The sequence below is a fragment of the Anser anser genome (genome assembly GCF_964211835.1).
Source record: "Anser anser genome assembly, chromosome: 21".
NCBI lineage: Eukaryota > Metazoa > Chordata > Aves > Anseriformes > Anatidae > Anser > Anser anser.
Window position 1 is genome coordinate 11,710,479 of NC_139742.1, and position 15,960 is coordinate 11,726,438.

The 15,960-nt window shown below is 49.4% G+C and overlaps 1 protein-coding gene across 9 annotated transcripts in view; it reads left to right on the forward strand.

Annotated features, from left to right (window-relative positions):
• Window positions 1–9,789: 9,789 nt before the first annotated feature.
• Window positions 9,790–15,960, forward strand: part of ADGRD2 (adhesion G protein-coupled receptor D2) — a 31,986-nt gene continuing 25,815 nt past the window's right edge. For 8 of the 9 annotated variants that reach the window (XM_083807229.1, XM_083807224.1, XM_083807226.1 and 5 more), the window contains exons 1-5: window positions 9,790–11,760; window positions 13,084–13,161; window positions 13,248–13,311; window positions 14,207–14,437; window positions 15,167–15,820. In XM_083807229.1, coding sequence (XP_083663355.1) covers window positions 13,114–13,161; window positions 13,248–13,311; window positions 14,207–14,437; window positions 15,167–15,820 — 997 coding nt within the window. In that variant the 5' untranslated portion in view covers window positions 9,790–11,760; window positions 13,084–13,113. The remainder of the gene's footprint in view (window positions 11,761–13,083; window positions 13,162–13,247; window positions 13,312–14,206; window positions 14,438–15,166; window positions 15,821–15,960) is intronic. The other variant, XM_083807223.1, reaches the window with a different exon arrangement.

A 15,960-nucleotide genomic window follows, 5' to 3' on the forward strand; every position in this document is an offset into this window, starting at 1 on the left:
GGGAGGCCGCTCCTCCCACACTGGAGGTGCCAGGCCGTGCTTCTGGAGTCGTTTGCGTTCGGGTCCCTGCCCTGCTCTCAGCGCTCAGAGCGCTTGGAGCCGGTGGCAGAGGTGCTGGGGCGCAGGGAGAGGGAAGGGTGGGCTCTGGGTGTGGGGCCGGGGGCAGTGTGAGCCCCCCGTAGTGAGTGCTGGTCTGTTTCCAGGCTGAAATAAGCGACAAGAAAGCGACACGGGTGAACTGCAGTTTACGTGTAATTTACACCGAGCAGCCGAAGGTGGTCCGTCCTGCACTACTAATCCCATTTCTCCATGCACTCATCAGACTGACTCTTATGTTTAGATCTTACAAAGAACCTACAACTGCAAGAGAAAATGCAAACCCACCTGACGTTGCTGCGCTGTTAATGTCATGGTTATACGGTGAGAGAGAAAATAAAAATGCCCGTTTTCAAAATTAGCAAACTCCTGCTGTATCTCAAGGAGATCAATAAAATTGTTTCACTGTTTTCTAGATAAACTACATCAGACTTTTGTTTTAGCTTTCTTTTTTCCAGGTTACTGACATACGAAAAGGAATGGCCCGGTGTATTCACAGACAAAAGAACTTGTGGCAGCTTTTCAAGAAAGGATGCATCTTAAATGCAAACGTAGTGAGATTTTTCAGAAGTCTAACGCATATTTTATTACATGTCTAATTTGTTTTCTAGAGAATTAGGTAAAAAAAAAAAAACATAAGTGCCTGAAATTAAAAATCTTGTTGATTTTAAAAAGTCAAATGTTGTTTGTTCTGAACATTAAATGTTAATTATACAAGACCCTCTCTCTTCTAGAACACCACAAGAACGTAAGTAGTGCATTTGCTTCTTGCCTAAAGGAGACTTTTTCCAAGCATTTTACTAAATATCTTCCTTCTTGAGGTGCTTCATCCTCAGAGCACATCTTGAGAGTATGTGGCATTGCTGACAGGAGCAGGTCTGGCTTTCATTCCAGAAGGAACGATAGTTCTTGCATCAGAAGTGAATCAAACATCTTGCAGACTCCCTCTGAACAAGCACCAGTTAGCAGATGGCCTAAAATTGAAACGGGGGTCCCATGTGTCCAGAACAAATCTACATGTCTGCAGTGCCCCTCCGAATTATTTAAAATGTTCCCCATCAGTGTGTTTTTCAGATAAAGGTATGCAAACAAAAATGAGATGGGTGGGCAAAGCTATCGTGCAATGTTTGCTTTTCCCTGTTCAAAAATAGATGCCAATGGGAGGGGAAAGAAAACAGCCAAGGGGATGAAAAACAAAATCCAGCATTTTTCTTGTTTATGCCAGTCTTGTAGCAAAATAACTAAAGCAGTGTTCAGACTGGAGGAGCTGGAGAGCCAGACATGGCATTTGTCCCTGCCAGTTAATAGAAAAGTCTTGTGAAATAGGCAAGAATCAATTTTTATGTTAGAGATAGGTTAACTCCAGATCCTATGACTTGCAAGCCCTTGCTGAGGACACCTTGCGGATGGCTAACTCTGCGAAATGTGCTGACACTGCCCAAAGTCTCTGTGCCCGCTGAAGAGTGGGGAAAGGCGCCTGATGCTTGAAACTGGAAAGAGGAATGGGCATCTCTGTTATTTCTAAGTGCCCTTTGGTTTCTGTCACTGTCAGAAAGCCTTGCTGCTCTCATCCACACCAGCTGTGGGCTCCCAGGGGTACATTGCTAAGCTGGTGGAGTTCCAGAGTTCACATTTTTGGCATTGGCTAAATCAGACAGTGTCCCTGCATGTGGATTCATTGCCTCTGTGTATTGTAGGTCCCAGATGAAGCTTGGCTGCCTGGTTTGAGGTGGAGTGCAGTATACTGACAGCATTTGTTCCAACAGACCACAAAAGACCATCTATAAGATAAGCACACAAAGAACCTGCACTCTCTTCTCCCCCTTCTTTCAACCCTTGCGTAACTAAAAATCCCATATTCTTGTACACCAGTTAGGCTGGGAAGATGTCTGAGAGGAAGAATATCCTGCTCCCAGATGCTCTTTTTTTTTATTTTTTTAATTCTAACACAGTTGTTTTTCTCTTCAGTTGATAAAGTTAAAATAAACAGTCTCTAGGGTGAATTACAGGCGTCAAAATTAGATTGGCATACAAACTGTAGAGCAGTTGGTGGTTGAGAGTCTGGGGAAAAAGAAACAGCAGGTTTTAGCTAGAGGGGACAACAGCTTTATTTCCCTCTTGGTCCTTGACAACCAAGCAGATGTCCTACGATTATTGTTTTACCTTCTAGTAATATAGTGTCTTTTCCTATCCTCCCAGGTATGCAACTGGCTCTCTTGCAGATGTGCAGGTAGGGCTCTTCCTTAGTTCAAAGCTGTCTTAGTGCACCACTAGCTCCATCTATTGCTGGTTAACAGCTGGCTGAATTTCAGATAAGTGTTTGTTTCTTCCTCTCAGCCTTGTAGGATACCTATTTCCAGTCCCACGTATGTAGGCACAACCGATGGTCTTAAGAACAAGTTATTTTCTGATCATCTTACACAGGCTTTTTCACAGCTGTTTGCTTGCAATCTTTGCTTCTGGGTCGATGCCCTTCACTATACACACGGATGACTTGTTCAAGTTTTCTACAGTTGTCCAGAGTCCTCCAGTGGGAGGTTATCAGGACCACTGAGCGCTGACACCCTCCCTGTGCTCCTCCGAACAGACGCGGGGTGGTGGCTGCTGTCACCAGGCACAGCCACGGCCGCTGCGTACCCACAGTACCACACTGGGAGGACATAACGTGGTGGTCCTGTTCTGAAGAGCTCGGTAAATCTGAAATTATTGAGAAGAAAGAAGACTGGGGAAAAGACTGTGGAGTTAAAGGAATTTTTAAGGTTCTGGGCCCATTTATAAAGGTGTGCTTGTGTGGTCTCCAGACAGGCAGTGAATTGGCTGTTCAGAGTTTCTGTTAGCGCTACATACTTTCCAGAGTAACATACTTTCCAGAGTAACATACAGAGTACATACTTTCCATACTTAGCTTAGCCTCCTATGATGAGCTATGCTGAAGCCTGAAGACCGCAAGCTTTTCTTTTGTTATTGTTTTGTTGGGTTTTGTTTTTGCTTTTGTTACAAAGCTGCCCTGAAGTCTGTTTCAAGCCTTAACCTGCAATCCAAGTTTATCACCCTATAAGGCATCTGACAGGGAAGTTAAATAGCACCCCAAATACCTTTTTTTTTTTTTTTTGAAACTTACTTGGGATACAAGGAATTATGGTGTTTTTTTTTTCTCAACAGGTGGGCATTCAGGCTGAAGTCTACATCTTTACGGTTTGTATCTGTGTATAATTTACAAACTCCCAGGTATTTTGGTGTCTGCATTTACACCCTGCCTTGTTCCCCAGTTTTGTAGTCAGTGCTTTCTTTGTGTGTGAGTGCCAAATGACATCTTGAATTCTCAGACCTTATTTAAAGAGGCAGTGCAGAGCTTGGACTGTTTAAAAAAATCTTCAGTACGGTTTTACTTTATGAAGCTTGCACCTGCTCCTGCCATATTAAAGACAAACATGCTTTTTCTTCAGGGTAACAAGTGTAAATCATCAACCAGAGTTTTGCTTTCTAGGATAAGGGAGTTAGAAAAAGTAGTCTTAGCAGATGAGGCTTTTGATCCCGCAGAGACAGGACTGGTTTTGCGTAATGGGGGATCAAGTGATGGGTGAAGGGTTGCCTTTGTTCCAGCTTTCCTTGGTGGAATAACTTGGCACCTAAACCTGTTTGTTTAAGGTTTTCACAGGACAGTCAGACAACCCTGGTAGCCACAGTCAGCACAACAGCTGCGCACACTGAGAAAATCCCGAGTGCTCTACAGCACGCCAGCGAAGCCTGCAGTGCTGGGAGGTGAAAGCCAACACAGAGCTGGCTGTGTCGGTGGTGGGAGCGCGGTGCCCAGCGACTTGGGGCTATGGGACTGGTGCCTGCAACTGTTCAAACTGAAAAGTGACACATCACTGCTGGCACATGCATGTGAAATGACAGGCAGTGCAAGAAGCCTAAGAAATGCTTTCTTGTGCTATGAGTAGCCACACTTGTATCTCTGTTGCATGATGTCCTGGTGGCAGAACGTCTGACTTCCCTCATGCTTCATGTCTGCCTGCAGAACTCGTGGGGGAACGTGCTGGGTTCCTGCACCACCCAACCCTGCGTGTGACTGGGTTTTGTTAGAGGTGGCCAGAGGCAATGCAGATTGTCCAGAAGCTGAAAGCGCATACTGTGGTTGTGCTTGAACCCTAGTCATGGCTGTCTTGTGTGTTATCCAACAAACACATTCATGAGTTCCCAAACTAGCCAGGAGCGACCGTAATGTCCCAAGGTGAACTTGGGTTAGGAGCGGAGCCAGGCAGAGACAATCACTGAACAGGAGAATAAATGCACCATGTGTCTCTCCTGTTCAAAACCACTCTAATTTCAAACATCTTGCCTCAACAGCGATCTGTTAACGAGCTGCAGGCCAAGAATCTGTCAGAAGAATTTAAATACAATTCTGACAGATCTGAACGAGATGGACTAAAACTTTACCAACCTGTGGGTACAAGAAAGCTAATCAAGGAAGCGCTTCCCCAGGTTGGGACAGAAGGTGATCTCTCAGGGATCTTCTGCATTGTGTAACTGTTGCTTCTGAAAGCAGGAGATCTATTCAAGGTGTTCAAACTCATTACAGGAAATAGAGAAACCTAATCTGAGAAGTTTATTCGTTATGTAAAAACTGAAAGAAGAGATTGAAGCTGGGAGCATAGAAGTGGTGCAGGCAAGTGATGATGCACTGAATCGTGAAGCAAGTTTCCCTGAGTTTCTGAAAGAACAATTTTCTGAATGGGGGGAAAGGACCTGGCAGAATACAGAAACAAGAAATAGACTGTCTCCTTCCTTAGGGGGGACAAATAAAGTGCATGGGGAGCCTTTTGCTTGCTTTTAGCTAGATGCTGTTGGATGCTAGAAACTCAAGAAAGTCCAGTGCTGATCTTATGCTATTTTCTAGCATTATGATACTCAAATCATTCTGCTACTGTCTATCACTTGTCAATACTGTTTAGGAGAAGTGCCTGAATTTCTGGTGTTCTGTTGACAATTGGAAAAGTCCTTCTGTTAGTAGTGCTGGATTGAGTTTTCAGCTTTATTTAGGTTCTGTCAGAACAGGCTGGCAAAACTAGACAAGTTGGAAAAGGAAGAAGAGAGTTTCAGGTATGAAGAGGTCTGTGCAGCTCTCTGAGATGCTGCTGTGTGTCATGAGAAGGGTGTGAAGCGGGGAGTCTCCGTCTGGACTGTGAATACGCAGCTGAGTCGGCTGAACATGACGGCAGAAATACGGCTGTTATTAAGAGAGGATAAACTTCTGAACACAAGTGTTGGTAACCTCTAAGTGCTGGCATTTGCAGGAGGAGCAGGTCCAGGTCCAGGCTGCAGTGTGTGGCCCGCCGTGTTGCAGGAGGAGCACCGCCCGGTTGCACTGAGGAATGCCCTGCTGGGTGATCTGGGCAGAAAAGCTCAGCGGGGACCCCCAGCAGCGCAGGACCCGGTCTCAGGCTGGGTGGTGGGGCCAGGCAGCCAGGTGTGCTGCGATTCCCCATGCAGAAAACTGCAGGGAAGTGGGGAGCGGAGCCTGGCCTTGAGGAACAACCTGCTGCAGGCGCTGCTGGTGCAGGCTGGTGCAGGTCGCAGCCCCCGACTGTACTTTTGCCTTCTGTGGGGTCATGACAGGAACCACTGAACATCCTAGAGGGAAAACGGAGAGTAACTTAGATACTGAAAGCAGCTGATCCACTTCTGAACCAATCATTTCAGCCTCACAGCATTAATTTCCTGGCACTGGGAAAAAACCTTCACTCTGTACCTAGTGGAAGTGAAGCCTCACATCCCTTTTAAGCCATAAAAGTCACATTGGCTTTTCTCACCGCTCACTGTTGTGTTGTATAAGTAAACACGAGGTATCTTACAGAGGCCTGTGTGTGTGGGTAGGGCTGCTTTGCTGGGCAAGAGCATTTAGTACAAGGGGTGCTGGACCCCGCCAGCCCAGGGGGGCTCCGAGGAGGCACGGTGGCCCCAGGCACCCTGCATCCCTCGGAGCTGCCCCTGCCTCAGCTCCGTGGGGTATGCTGCTTACACCAGTTGTTTGTAGACCCTCCCTTCTCTCTTGTGACTGAGGTGAATAGATCCAGGAAAAAGATGGTTTCTCTACTGCCAGGTTCCTGCAGCAAAAACCCGGGCCATCTGCTCCATGGTCTGGTGTGTGCCTGGTTGCATGGTGCTGTGGCAGTCGCTGGAGTTCTGGTGTTGCACAACAATTGCATGTGGAAAACTTTACCCTTAATGTGAAAAATGGGAAAGACAGATGTGGTCTGTGCCTAATGTTGTTCTCATGCTTACTGCTCTCATCTCGCAGCAGCTCTCCTGCTGCTGCCTTCCCTCACTCTGCGTGAGCACCAGAGCCCCTCTTTTCACCCCAGAAAGCAGGTCCCCATCTCTGGAGCGAACTCTTCTTTCGCTCAGGATCTCAGAGGATGGCAGAAACACCAGCCAGAGCTCTGGGACATTTTTGAGCCTGAGCTGATGCACATGGACCAGCCCCACCGCTTCAGAATGGACCTCACAGGAACACCAGTTAAAAAAGTTTTTGCCAATTCTGATTACAGGTTAAAGTAGAACCATAGTGGGTGTCTGGCTAAACCAACAAAATCCTTTCACGAGAAAACTATGGAAAAAGGATATTAGAAAGATATAGTGTTTCACAGAGGATCAGAACCAAATGCCCTGTCTTGATCGTAGGAGGACGGGAGATTTAGGAGTAGTTAGCAGCTTGAGAAAAAAAAACAAACAAAAATGAATTATAACGGCAGGTCCTATTTTTTCTATTAAAAGTTTCTAGGCTACACAGATTTGTTATAAATGATGGCACTGAATAACAAGCCTTGCCTGAGCTCTGCTGAAAGGCTCTCTAATATCAGCAGCTGATGCCCTCCTGCGCAGGGACACAATCGAGTCTGCTCCTCCAGACAATGCACCTGTCACTGGAAAACAGAAAGCTGGCAATTAGCAGGGGAGGCTCTGTGTTGTGCTTTCATCCCAGACAATAAGAAGGGCCTGGAAGAGTGCGATTAAGGCTGGCATCTCCACAAGAGATTGTTAAAACAAATCTCACTGAGACTTTTGGGCATTTGAAAACACAAAAACAACAAAATAAAACCCTAGTTAAAGCTAACTCTACAAACAAGTCTAGAAAGCAAAGTAGCACTGGAATTGTATCATTTGCCTGAGAAATATAAGCCTGGGGTTGTGGAGGAAAGACTTTCTTCTCAACTGAGAGATCTTGTAGCTGTCAGTGGTGTATCATAGGAAATAAACACCAAGCGGGGCTCGGCATGCCGCAGCTGCAGTGGGAGTTTTTATTGCTTAACCAGGACGAGGGCGAAGCGTCAGTGCCTGCAGAAGGCCAGTGGAACAGACTTTTTACCCTGCTAATGCAAGTTATAAGCCCCAGGCAATCCTCCATACTTGGCACTCTGAATGTTTAAAGCTCTCCCAAATGACTAACCCTACAAAGGCCCCAAAAGCAAAGCAGCATCAGAAATAGCTGCTCTCAGCTACTTCTTGTGACCAGTACTGAAACGGGAAGGGAAGCCGCTGCCCAGCTCAGCCTTCACAGAGCTCTCTGTTAGAATAGGCTGAACTGGTCGGCAAGTCTCAGACTTCTTCTGCTGGAGGAATTCTTCCAACTGCCAGACATCAGGAAAGCCAGAGAGGTAAATTAGGCAAACCTTCTCAGTGCTATCACCTCCATCTTCTCAGGCATATGATTCACGATTGCTGTATTCCACAAACTAATTTCTCCTGTGGGTCTTCACTGACAGATCCCAAACTGCACTTTCAGCAGTGTGAGGGGCACGAGGCTGGCAGAGGAGGCACAGATCCTCACCCCGGAGCTCCAGCACGGCTTGCTGTTCGCAAGCGGCTCAGGTGTGCGCTGTGTGCTGGAGTCAGGCCTGGTAACGGGGCACGGTGGGATGAGTCCTGCGGGGAACACTGTGTGTTTGCTGTGTGAGGATATGAGCTAGTACGGACAGGCTCCTGAGACCTACGTGCCTGGGTCACTCTGTCCCCTCGGGCAGGTGGTGCTCTTCCTGCCCTCTGCCCTCAGCTTCCCGCGGCGCACGTCCCTGACGTGCCAGACTCTTGGTGTGAAGTTGTAGCATCAGGAAGTTTGGTCAACCCTGATGTGACAGGCTTGAGACAAGAGGGGGAGAGGAAATAGACAGAGCTAGACAAATAATGGGATCGCCAAACATGCAGGTGTCTGGCCATAAAAGCAAATCAATGTAAACCTTTAGTGTGCAGAATACGGAAGCTTGTTTGGAAACCTGAAGAATTAGCCAGAACACGTGTCCTCATGCCTCTCTCCTGCAGAGCTGTGAATGTGAAATTGCATCCACAATCCAAAGTCCAAAGAGCGAATTGTGCATTCGACGGCTGCTGCTAGCTCGGCCAGCCGGTGGTTGCTGTGTAGTTACAGGCTGCTCTTCGGGGCAGTGTGTGCATGGATGATAGGTGCTGATCCCGTGTCTTTATCCAGAGGAAGTGAAAGGATTGTGTAGATTTTTCCAGACGCTGCTGCTTCTGATAGCCTGATCCATGTGAGACAGCATGTGTTAACAGCTTGCTCTGAGTGACAGGATGTCCGGGGCTGATGTCCCCATCTGCTGGAGCAGTGGGAAGTTTTGCCATGAGTGGATCAATGCAAATGTCCAAATATTTGTTAATTGCTTGCTGAATACTGATGGCCTTCTTTCGGGAGACCTGGAGGTCCTGGAGGAGCCGAAGCCAGGCCTGGTAGGCCTCTCAACCAGCTGGAGTTAAGGGGCAGTCAGCTCCCCTGCCGCTGCTTACACGCTGGATTCTCAGGGTGTGGGAAGGACAAGAGGAGTTTTAGCACAGAAGTACCTGTTCCAGGGATGTGTTAAATGTCCAGGCTGAGAACGCACTCAGAAATCCGTTAGTCTTCTTCCTAGTGCAACGGCAGACTGACCATCCAGAGCCTTAAATCTGCCACAGACTTTAATTTGTGGTAGTTAAAAACTGCCAATTTGCAATGCCTTTACGCTGGGTGGATGGCATTTGGTGGAAGTCTTTGTTAGTGAAACTGGAAAGCAGAAGTGTTTTGGGCACGTAGAAGCAGCTTGAAGTTTTAATTTCTGCATGTGAGAGACATCTGGGCTCTGTCTGTGCTCACCAAGAGAGTGTCTGAACTCGAGGAAGCAGAAGGCTCAGGTTCTTACCTGAGCTCACAAACAGCCCAGGTGCCCCCTTTCAAGTACTCAGCATCAGCCAAGAGAGCAGAAGCAATCGCTTCACTTTTCTTTTTGAATAATAAATAGCAAAGTAGTTCAAGATGGTTTGTTAGGATGAAGAAAGAGTCTGCATTTTCAGGTCCTTCCAAACCTCATGACAAGTATCCATTGCAGAAGCAAAGGGAAGCCTCCATATGCAGATAAATAAGGATAGCTTTGAACTGCAGAAGCAGCATTGCTCTCAGTGTGAGGCATCAGCACAAACAGCAGGTTTTCAAATTTTCAGTTGTGTGAAACCGTAAAATAATTGAAATACATGAGACTTACTTTCACTGCCCTGGTACTGGGTGGGCGGGAGGTAAGTCTGCATCTTCTTTCCCAATGCCTCCTAAGTCAACACTTGGCAAGCCCTGTCTGTAGTGAATCTAATTCAAACAAAGTTTGGGTTGCATTAAACTCAGTGAGGAGGAGCCGGGTCAGAGAGAGGGTCAGTTTTGTGTATTAAAAAGTGGGAAAAAACAAATACTGGAGTAGAATTAACATGTACAGCTGGGCTAGGGAGATGTTTGAAGGATAACTCTGCAAGGGGACAGGCTTGCAACATGACCTAGTGATCTTTGACACACACATCACTTTGTTCCATTTTTCAATACATCTTATTTAGACACGTGGCTTTCTACTCCACTTGGCAAATATTTGATTTATAAAGATTAACATGTTGCTAGCCCATGTGCTGGGAAGCTCTTCCAAGGGCTGTGTGAAAGATGTGCCTTGAGGGTGGCAGATCAGGGTTTACGAGCTGATAAGGCTAACGCTTCCTAAAATGCACCTGAGCTGATTTTTTTAATTGACTGCATATAAACAGAATTGCAACCTATTTAAAAATAAGCTAACCCAGAGTGACAGCATCACCCAAACTGCACAACACAATTTGCCCTTTGCTCAACTGCTTATTAGAGAGATTTACAGGCATTAAAAGTACATTGGGATTTCACCATCTTACTGTCCCAAGGTCATACCTCTACTTGCTAAGGTCTTCTTGCACTGCCTGGACATCTCTCAACTCTAAAAACTCTGTTATTTCTAATTTATTTTGAGATGTATGGAATGAAGGCTGACTCTAGGAAATGCAGTTGCCTTAAGGGGACAGATGACTGTCTTGAGTATTTGCGTTGTGTGAATAAGTGCAGACACAAAGCTGAATTACCAGAACTGGTGGTGATGGCTGCCTTCATGGCAAGAAGCAAACAGATTGCAGCGCCAATATGTGTGTGTGGCTGCAGGAAACCTGCTGGGGAGCTGAGCCATCCAAAGGAAGTTTCCAGCAGGCCAGGCCTCGGACCCCTGTTTTTGGACTTACCCAGCACTCTGGGGCCTTGCACAGCAGGTGTGATTTTTAGGTGGAAGACATTGAGGTGCCAGGCACTGGCTTCCACGTGCAGGCTGCCACCTTTGCTTTGCAACGCCTGCAGAGTGTTTCACCAGAGCCCTCTAGAGCCGTCCTTGATTCCAGCCAAAGCACAGAAGCCTTATTTGAAACTCCAGTGTGTGATTAGGGAAGTTAGTTCAAATTTAAATCCAAAGAACTTGTACAGGTGAGGTTAGAAACTCAGGCAGCATTCACTGAGCACTGGAAACTTTTCTTCACCCTCTCTTTGTGTGCACAGAGGATGTTTTCTGTGTATGTCTGTAGAAAAGAGGGGTGATGCTGGAGGCTGTGGTTTGGATTCCATTTCTAATGCTACCAGGAAACTACATTTATTGCCATTACAAGTTGGTTAACTCTGTCTGAGGTACAGGCAGAAAGAAAATAGTTTACCATCTGCTGGGTAACCCTAACTCTTACTAAACCTAACCTAGCTGTAAGTTTGAGAGATACTTTGCACTTTTTCATCTGAAGATCCTTGGTCTGCACTTGGGCTCTGTCCGTACCCCTTGCTCCCCCACCACGCAGCGAGGCAGGACCCGGTTTTGGCGGAGCTGCAGGGCCCGGCCGGGAGCTGCCCCGGCGCTTGGCGAGCCCGGGGCGCTGCGTGTGCGCCAGGGCCGCCCCCCGGCTGGCGGCGGTCACCAAGCAGCCCCGAGCAGCTGCCTCCAAGGTCCATTCTTCGGAGGGAGATTTATTGCAGCGAGCAGAGGCACCGGGATGCGATAATTGCCTTCATTCCCGGACGAAGACCCCGGAGAACAAAAGCCAGTTGCCCGTGAACCCGTGGCGTGATTCAAGCATCCGCCGGGAGGGAGGAGTGGGAGCCGAGCGCGGTCGCTGCAGCCCGAGCGACGAAGCCGAGGGGCGCTCGGCGGAGGGCGGCTCAGCCCCGGGGCGGGGAGCGCTGCCGGCCCCTGGAGGTGGCCCCGGCCTCCAGCCCCGCCGGCCGCCCCCGGCCCTGGGGGTGCCCGGCCCGCCCGGTGCCGGGGCGGGGGAGCCGCGGAGCGGGGCGGAGGAGACCGGCGGCGGAGCGGGGTGCGGAGCGCGGGGTGCGGGGAGAGGGGCGCGGGGTGTGGGTTGTGGGATGTAGGGCGCGGGATGCGGGATGCGGGGCGCGGGGTGGGGGGTGCGGGGCGTGGGATGCGGGATGCGGGGCGCGGGATGCGGGATGCGGGGCGCGGGGTGGGGGGTGCGGGGCGTGGGATGCGGGATGCGGGGCGCGGGGTGCGGGATGCGGGGCGCGGGGTGCGGGATGCGGGATGCGGGGCGCGGGGTGCGGGATGCGGGGCGCGGTGGCCCCGCGGGAGCTTTGCCCCGCAGCCCGCCCGGCTGGCGGCTCGTCCCCCGGCACGGCTCCGCCGGAGCTGGCCGCCTCCCGCGGCACGCCCGCCTGCATCCCCAGGCTGCTGGCTGCTCCCCCTGCCCGGGCCCTGCCCCATTCCCTGCACCTGGGGCTCAGCTCCCCGAGAAGCGCCCGCCCGGCTGCCCCCGGCGCCTTCTGCCGGCCGCGGCTCCCTGCAGGCAGCGGCCGGGCGGGTGGGAGCCGAGCACTCCCCCAGGGCCTGGAGCTGTGTTCGCTCTTCGTAAAGCCGCTGCTGAGCTTTGGAAGACCCCTTTGAGAACGTATTTTGAGTCAGGGCTTCAGAACCCATCTCCTCAGCCCCTTAGCACCCAGTGCTTTGGGATGCACTTTTACTGTCCGCACAGTTCAGGAGTCCCACGGAGAGCCCCGGGACTTCTTGCAGCCAGCAGTGTCACTGCTGAGAGACGGCTTTAGGACTTGTTTGCACTGGAGAGCACATTGCCAGTTTCCATGTCTCTCTACATACCCTTATCGATGTCCCCACCAGCTCGTACGTGGCTGTACCCTCCAGCTCTCCACCCCATTGCCCCGGCCTGGTGCTGTGTGCTGCTGCGCGGTGTGCTCGGGCTCTGACCGGGCATGCTGGGCTTACTGGTCCGCAGGACCTCTGCTGGTGCTGTGTTCCCTTGGACTTTAAGAGAAATGAGAAAAGCTACCCACGAGCTGGCACTGTTTCACCCTGAAATTTATGACAGCTCTTTTATTTAGCTAATGCAGATAAAGAGGCTAACTTGCCTATTAATATCACACATCCATATATGTTTTATGATTAGTTATTCTGTATCCTGGAAACAAATGTTAAATGAGACCTCCAGTTCTTTAAGAACCGAGGCTTGTTTCGATAGGATAATAGCCAGGATAGGTGATTCAGAGAGCCCTTTTCTCATTTTTGATTTCAGACTTAATGAGGAAAGCAGCCTTGCTCTGAAGACTAGCTTTCTGCAGAATGTTTCTGTCTCTGCAGTGCATCTCTAGTAATATTTTGTTTATTCTAGCAAGGGGTGAAAGCTTACCAGTTGGTCAGAATGTTTAGGAGAGACTCAAGATCTGATTCTTGGTTCTTCAGCTTTCTGGTGAGTTTTACAGCAATTTTAATAATTTGAATATTTCAGATAATATTAATACTTTGTATGAGTGTTAAAAACCTCTTCTCCAACAGGTTGGTAGTCTGTCCAGAAGTTTCTTAGTCTTTGCAGCCCCTGCTGAGAATCAGACTTCTAAAGGTTAGTGTTCTTATCAGCACTTCTGTATTTTTAGTCTATATTGGTTTTAATCTGTATTGTTTTTACAAGCAATATTCAGCACAGAGAAACAATGCATAAAAGGGTGTCCCACTGCAGAAGGAAAAGTGAAGAAACCTTTTCTGATCTCATTTTTTGTGGCTGTTGTATCTGTACAGTAAGTTCTTGCTTGGTTAACGATGAAGTTACTGAAGTTACTGAAGTTAGAGTTTAGTTACTCTAAAATCAGGAGAGTACTGCCCAGCTGCTTGCCTTTTCTGCTGTAGCTGCAAACAAGACAGAGATCATCTTGTGCTTGCAAGTTGGATCTGCAAATGTAGAAGCTGGTAGGAGCGGGGAATGGAAAAAAAAAAAAAAAGAGAGAGAAAATTTACTTGTCCATATCTACTTTGAACAAACTACCCAACTACCTTAAGGGCAATCCCTGGGCATACCACAGTGAGGTTTTTCTTTGGAGTTTGGCATGGCTTTGGGTGTCTGGCTGAGCTGCAACTCTAGGCCAGTGATTCAGTTTGTGAGCAGACCCACGGATGTCCTGCATTTTCATTCCAAGATAGTCTGGACGTTTCTGTCACGCTGTGCCTTCTGAACATCCCAGGGGCTGAACACAGAAACAAGCACCTGCTTTCCTCTCCCCTGGGGTGCACAGGGTTTGTAAATGCTTTGGGGTGCTGCAAGAGGCTGACCCCTGCCTCCTGTTCAGCGTGGAAGTGGGATGGCAGGGGCTGTGCTGGAGGACGCTGGGTGCTGGTGGGCAAGCCAGCCGGGGAGGGGGCAGCCCGAGAGCTGAAGTGCTGCTTTCTGGAAATTGCTGCGTGTCCTGCAGGCTGGGTGTCGCCCGAGGTACACGCTCTATGCTGTGTGTGTCTTTCTTCAGGCTTTGCTCCTGTCACGATAGAGACCTCAAGACACATGTACGAATATGTGGCCACTGCTTTGGACTGGTGGCATGCAGACAGATACTGTGACCAGCGCTTTGCCCAGTTGCTTTTTGAACCCCCAGACAGTGAGCAAGCTTCCTTCAGCCAACTGCTGCAGTCCCACCACATCAAAGGTTCCCTCTGGCTGAACGACAGGGATGGTGTCCTGCACAAGCCAAAACGGAGACGTGAGTATAAGTGGGTGTGGACTACTTGGAGACATGCTCACTGCTGGATCTTTTTTATCCTGGAAAAGTAATCTGGCTGGAAAGGTTGCCAGTTGCTTTTTATTGTCGCTGTGGTGATGCCTCCCGTCACAAGCGGGAACTGGCAGCAGGAACACCAGTGACCTGGTACATCAGCAGCCCAGCCACTGTCAAGATTTCGCAATGCATTGCAACCAAAGGGAGTTGTAAAGGGGCTCATCTGCTCTGTCCTTCTCTGCCATCTCCCTGTAAAACAGCTCTGGCTTTGCTCAGCCTTGCCATTTGTGGTCTTCAGTTCTGCAGAGCAGTGGTGGTCCTGCAGAGACAGGACCAGGAGAGCGGGGTTCCCCAGTAGCAAGGCTCTGCATGGCAGATGCCTCAAAGGTCTTATCTGACTGTGCTCCTGGTTGCTATAGCATGGGATGCTTGGGGACATGCAGTTCTTTCCGGATTCACTGTTTGCAGACCTACATTTCTGGAAATTATACTTGCTGTAATAATGCAACCTTGGCTTTCCTGCCTTCCTGATTCCCTCCAGGCACAGGGGAAGCTGAAGCCTCGCTGCATACATGCAGGATGTTCTCGTGTGCAGGGGCCGTGAGTCCTTAGCTTGGGTAGCAGTCCAATGAAAAGGATAGTTTTATTGCAGTGGAAGATGAGCAAGCTTTGGCCATGCTTCTTCTTTATGCTGGCTGAAATTTCTCCTTCTAGGGGACCATGTCGTACCAGTCCTGGTGTTCAAAGACAAAACAGACACAAAATACGTGAAGGTGCTTTCTGACTTCCCAGAACTGCCTGCTGTCACAGCCTGTGCCCACCTCCAGTGGGACACCAGGACCCAGGAGATCGCCACCATCTTCTCCTATGCCGTGCCAGCTTTTATTAATGAATTCCAGCTCCGTGGCTTTGTCGATGAGGAAGGCTTTGTTCGATTTGCTCTCATTGTCCACGGGCACCATTCCCCATACCTGCCTGTGTTCCGTGCTGATGGACAGTGGCATCACTTCTGTGTGACCTGGCAGCAGGAAAATGGGACCTGGGCCATCTACGCCGATGGTAAAAGGAGGGCGTCTGCCAGCGGTCTGTGTGCTGCGGGGCTGGCTGCCCCCCAGGCCATCTACGGCCAGGGCACTTTCATAATCGGTCAGGATCAAGATTCCCTGGGGGGCACCTTCAGGGCAAAAGAGTCCTTCAGTGGGAACATCACAGACTTGCACATCTGGCAGAAAGTCCTGAGCGCGGAGCAGATTGAGAAAGTTCGGTCGTGCTGGATGGTAGAACAAGAGCTTGTATTTGGGTGGAGCTCAAATGCTCTGGAGGTTGAAAGCACCATCCAGGAGGTGACCGCACAGTTTCTTTGCCCAGGTAAGTCCTGTGCCTCTTGCTGCTGCAGCTCCCTTCCGCGGTGGGAGGTCAGCACGCAGGGATGGCCCAAGAAACAAGTCCCATCCTCAGCAAGGGAGTTTTGCACGGTTGGTGGGAAGGACCATCTCCTTGTGTGAGAA